This window comes from Dreissena polymorpha, chromosome 5 (genome assembly GCF_020536995.1).
Source record: "Dreissena polymorpha isolate Duluth1 chromosome 5, UMN_Dpol_1.0, whole genome shotgun sequence".
Classification (NCBI taxonomy): domain Eukaryota; kingdom Metazoa; phylum Mollusca; class Bivalvia; order Myida; family Dreissenidae; genus Dreissena; species Dreissena polymorpha.
The window spans coordinates 62640448-62646447 of NC_068359.1; the positions used below are offsets into that span (position 1 = coordinate 62640448).

The 6000-nt window shown below is 34.9% G+C and overlaps 1 protein-coding gene across 2 annotated transcripts in view; it reads left to right on the forward strand.

Annotated features, from left to right (window-relative positions):
- Window positions 1-2769, forward strand: part of LOC127831796 (uncharacterized) — a 52209-nt gene extending 49440 nt beyond the window's left edge. For both annotated transcript variants that reach the window (XM_052356866.1, XM_052356868.1), the window contains one exon: window positions 195-2769. In XM_052356866.1, the coding sequence (XP_052212826.1) occupies window positions 195-341 (147 nt within the window). In that variant the 3' untranslated portion in view covers window positions 342-2769. The remainder of the gene's footprint in view (window positions 1-194) is intronic.
- The last annotated feature ends 3231 nt before the right edge of the window (window positions 2770-6000 follow it).

Below are 6000 nucleotides of genomic sequence, written 5' to 3' on the forward strand. Positions count from 1 at the left end.
GGCCTTTCAGGCCCTCTTGTTTAAAGAATGTCTCTTCTTAGCGAAAATCTAGTCTAAGCAGAAGGTGGCATCCCTGATGGACTTTGCAGAATGCACAGGTTAATCTGGGACAACACTTTATGCACAGGCATAAAGCCCAGTTTTCCCAGAACCAAACTCATTTGCATAGTAATTCTGATCTTTAATCCCTCCAGTGTACAGTATGTAAGACAGTGTTCCACAAGGAGTGCAAGACGGACAATAAGGCATGTCCCAAATGTCAGCGGCGACTGCATCGTCAGAGCATGCAAGGGTCAACCAGCCAGATCCTCACACCTGACTATGACCTACATGTCACCTAGCAAACTGTAACAACCACACTGTTACTATGGAAACAAGATCCTCACACCTGACTTTGACCTACATGTCATGTAGCAACCTGTGATAACCACACTGTTACTATGGAAACAAGATCCTCACACCTGACTACGACCAACTTGTCACGTAGCAACCTGTGATAACCACACTGTTACTATGGAAACAAGAACCTCACACCTGACTGCGACCTACATGTCACCTAGCAATCAGTGACACCCACACTGTTACTATGGAAATCTGATTCTCATGGTGTGAAATCAAGCTGTGCCAACAACCAGATAATTTCTGTAGCACCCATAGTATTCAGACTCCTGATGGAACTACATATGGGTAAATGTAACAACAATTACACTGTAACTTTGCCAATCGGATATTCTCTATTTTGACTGCTAAAGTTTGTACACCAGGTAATTGTTGTGGCAACACTATTCCTAAATGAGATTTTCACTTTTGTTTGCTTAAGCTGTCAGTAGCAATATACAATTTTGATGGCAAACAAGGCTGTTTTGTTGATCTAGTATCACCAATCATGTAATGTCAGTTTATGGTCGTGCCAGACTGATAACATGCCATATTGAACTAAATGTTGACAGCATGCTTTGAGACAACTACAAGGAAAATATACATGAAAATGTTGAAATGATACAGATTAATTTATTTGTGTTTTTTTAACAAAATGTTATCTATTGTTAACTGTTATAAAGAGAAGTGCAGATTTCTTGGATAAGACATTGAGATGCTTGAAAAACATAAATGACGAAAATTATATAGAAAAAAATAATGTGATATTTTTAGCATTATAGTTGTAAATAAGACTTGATGCCAAAATAGTTCTTACTTGTATGCATATAAGTAATGCATACCATTTACTTTTAGTTGAGTTATATGTTTTTATTTTATGCTTTCCTGTGGTTTATAGAGAAATATCAGTAAATTAAAACTGATAATTTCACTGTTTCAAACAATGAAAATTATCAGTGAAAATTATCGATAATTTTCATTGTTTACTGTGAAATGGCGTCATTTTTTGACGAAATGACGTCATTATCCCAGCGAAATCCTAAAGTTAAACACTCTACCAATGTATGTAAACTATAAACAAAAGCATAAAATAAAAAGAAAATTTGTTGGATTCGGTGGAATATCGATTTTAATTCACTCGTGATCATAGAAAATATATATTTTCACTCGTGGCTGCGCCACTCGTGAAAATATTATTTTCTATGATCACTCGTGAATTAAAATTGATAATCCACCGAATCCAACAAATATTCTCTATATATAGAGTTTACTATGGCATGCAGAAAATGGCATTTTGAAAGTGAACATTTAACATGGTATCAGGGTTACAGTACACATGTATAATTCATAAGTTATTGATCACCTCAATATATTAATTAATATTATGCATGTTATACTGTTTGTGATGTTAAATGGTTTTGATAAAATGAGCTTCATTCTGCTATAACTGGGTTTGAAGCAAGTGTCGTTCCTAACAACTATAGTTGCCATTTGTATGGTATGTTTTGTTGGAAGGAAGTCTCTTTTTGCAAAAATTCAGTTTAGGCAAAAAGTCTCTCACTCAAAAGTGCAGTTCATGATTGCCGGTGCAGACTGCACAGGCTATTCTCGAACGACACTTTATGCAGGTGCATTATGCCTAGCTTTGTCAGGGCAAGGTTGATATGCAGGGCTCAGTCTGCACTTGGTCTAATAAGCCAATGGCTACAAATGAACAAATTTAGCTGAAGAAAATTATTTTTGATTACATATAATCCTTAATAAATACCTACAAAATATCAAAAATAAGTAGAATTTTTCAAAAGCATGTCAACTTTTTTGAAAGTTTGAGCCAGGAGAAGCCCTGATATCAGATAATAATAATTCTTTGTTATTGGGAAATGATGTAATAATAATGCACAAATTAACGTACTGATACCAAGATACTTAACAGTTTACAAGTACTAAAGGCTAGTTATTTTCATAAATATATATAATATCCTTTTTTCAGCATCAAGGACAAATACATTTATTTCCTGTTAGCTAATAATTGCTCTTATCCTTGTCACATGAAGACTGATTAGCTTTGTTTGTTATGATTATTTGTTTAATTGATCAACCCCTTCTGTCCACTCAGTCAATGATAAACAAACCTAACTTACTAAAGCAAATAGCACGAATGTATTTATGTAAATGGATATTTTATTTAATTTTCATTTTATGTGTTATCTATATCTATATTGATAATACAGCCATTAAATGCTCTTAGACTTTCATTGAATTTATATGCTTTTGTGATTTTCAGAGTCTTTTTATTATTTATAGTTCAATTATTGTTTTTGTTGTAAATATTAAAATGTGATGGAATATTTATTTATATTTTAGGGAAAGCGAATAAATATGTACACAATATTTGGAAGTCTTTATTATGAGTATTTCTTCCACAACTTTAAGTATGATTGACTATGGTAGCTATTGTTACACAACCTTGACGTTTTGTAGACATTTAGTACAAGGATGATACAGAAAGATATTTACACATAACGAAAAACATTGCCTGTTTGTTAACACTCTATAAGTCACATTTTTAGCTCATCTATTTTTTGAAAAAAAAAAAGAGCTATTGTCATCACTTTGGCCTCGGCGTCGGCTTCCGGTTAAGTTTTGCGTTTAGGTCCTCTTTTCTCAGAAAGTATCAATGCTATTGCATTCAAACTTGGTACACTTACTAACTATCATGAGGGGACTGGGCAGGCAAAGTTAGATAACTCTGGCATGCATTTTGACAGAATTATGTGCCCTTTTTATACTTAGACAATTGAAAATTTGGTATTGTTTTGTGTTTAGGTCCATTTTATTCCTTGAGTATCAAAGCTATTGCTTATATACTTGCGACACGTACTATCATTAGGGGACTGTGCAGGCAAAGTTATGTAACTCTGACTGTCATTTAGACAGAATTATGGCCCCTTTATACTTAGAAAATAGAAAATTTGGTTATTTGGTTAAGTTTTGTGTTTTGGTCCACTTTACTCTTAAAGTATCATAGCTACTGTCTTCAGACTTGGAACACTCGCAAACTATCATTAGGGGACTGTACAGGACAAGTTGCATAACTCTGGTTGTCATTTTGACAGAATTATGGCCCTTGTTTAACTTAGTGACTTTGAATATATGGTTAAATTTTGTGTTTACATCCACTTTACTTCTAAAGAATCAAGGCTATTGCTTTCAAACGTCAAATACTTTCATACTATCATGAGGGTACTGTACCTGGCAAGTTGAATTTTACCTTGACCTTTGGATGACCTTGACTCTGAAGGTCAAATAATTAAATTTTGCTAAAATTGCCATGACTTTGTTATTTATGATCAGATTTGATTGATACTTTGACAAAACAACTCTTACCTGACATACTACAATAGACTCCAACCAAACCATCCCCCATGCCCCCCCCCAAAAAAAAAAAGTATTTTTTATTTTTCATATTTTCAAAAAAAAATAATCTTTTTTGAAACATGGTTAAGTTTTCCGTACATGGCTATCCAAATTCAACAATTATTCTGGCCCATAGCAAAACAAGGCCCCAAGGAGGCAGAGTGGTTTCCTAAAAAGGCTATGCTGAAACTGTGTAAACATTCTCTTTATGTCACATATTTGGTCAAATCTTCATGAAACTTCTGCTGTTGAGGGTTGGAGCCCACCAAAGAGCTCAATATCTCAGAGCCAATGTTCTTTTTGTAATAAAGTCATACATGCAACGTACAATAATTTTCTCTGGTTTAATGGTTTCGATTGCATATCAATTTCTAATAATACATAATAATTATTTGGTCAAAATTTTGCGCTACTTTTCTTTCACTTGTCCTAGCACTCCTACCTAATGAACCCTTTACCATTTACATATAGCTCAGCAGATTAAGTCTATATATCAAGAAATCTTTCAGTTTGTGGTGCAAAAACCAAATTTGGAACATATACTCTTCAGTAACTATAAATTTGATAAAGCATGTTAACCAATACAAAATTTCAAAATGGCGTCCGTTTTCAAGATGGCCGCATCAGGATTGAAAAATGAAAAAAAAAGAAACAAATTTTCTGAAAGGTTTTACTGCTGTGAATATTACTTGATTTTGTTTTCGTACACAACGATTTGACTAGTTTGAATTTAAATTCAGACATTGTTTAATTTTAATATAGTACACACAAATCCAACATGGCTTCAAAAATGGCCCCCAAGATGGCTGCAAAAACCTATTTATGATCATAGCTATGTAACTATCCACTCAAATTTGATGAATTTGGTGTCTATACCCAGGTTTCAGGGGGCAAAGAACACATTAACATGATCAGACATTTTTTAAGTTTACTTAAGTTTGGATATATATCACACAAATCCAAAATGGCCACCAAGATGGCCGTCAAAACCTATTTATGATCATAAAATATGACTATGTAACTGTCCATTCAAATGTAATTAATTTGGTGTCTATACCCAGGTTTCAGGGAGAAAAGAACACATAAATATCCCATTTATATCATCAGACTAAATGTAAGCTAATTATGTTACACAAACATTCAACACGGCGACCAAAATGGCCATTAACACAATACGAAGGACCACAAGTCCATAACTTGTTACTCAAAAACTAGGTCACTGGGTAAAAAAAAAGAAAAACCTTGTAAGCACTGTTGAAGTCACATTTCATGCCCAATCTTCATGTAACTTTGTCAAAATGTTTGTCTTAATGATATCTTGGTTGAGTTCAAAAGTGGTTCCGATCCGTTGAAAAACATGGCCGCCAGTGGTCGGGGAAGTTTTTCTTATTTGGCTATAGAGAAACCTTGTAAACACTCTAGAAGTCACAATTTTTGCCCAATCATCATGAAAGTTGGTCAAAACATTGGTTCAATTGATGTCTCGGATGAGTTTGAAAATAGTCGAGATTGGTGAGAAGACTTGGCCACCAGTGGGCGGGGCATTTTTCTCTATATGCATATAGTGGCAGTTTTCCCTATTTGGCTATAGAGAAACCTTGTAAACACTCTAGAAGTGACAATTTTTGCCCAATCATCATGAAAGTTGGTCAAAACATTGGTTTTATTGATATCTCGAACGAGTTTGAAAATGGCTGGGATCGGTGAAAAAACAGTGGCCGCCAGTGGGCGGGGCATTTTTCTTTATATGTATAAAGTGAAAACATGTGAACACAGTAGAAGTCACATTTTTGGCCCAATTTTCATGAAATTTGCTCAGAAACTTTTTGTTTCCTTGATACAAGAGTTGAGTTCAAAAATGATTCCGGTCAGTTGAATAACATGGCTGCTGGGAGGGGGGCAGTTTTCTCATTATGGCCCCCCCCCCCCTTTCGAAGAAGAGGGGGTATATTGTTTTGCTCATGTTGGTCCGTCCGTCCACCAGATGGTTTCCGGATGATACCTCAAGAGCGCTTATGCCAAGGATCATGAAACTTCATAGGTACATTGATCATGACTGGCAGATGACTCCTATTGATTTTCAGGTCACTAGGTCAAAAGTCAAGGTCACGATGACCCGAAATAGTAAAATGGTTTCCGGATGATATCTCAAATAGGCTTAGGCCTAGGATCATGAAACTTCATAGGTACATTGATCATAACTCG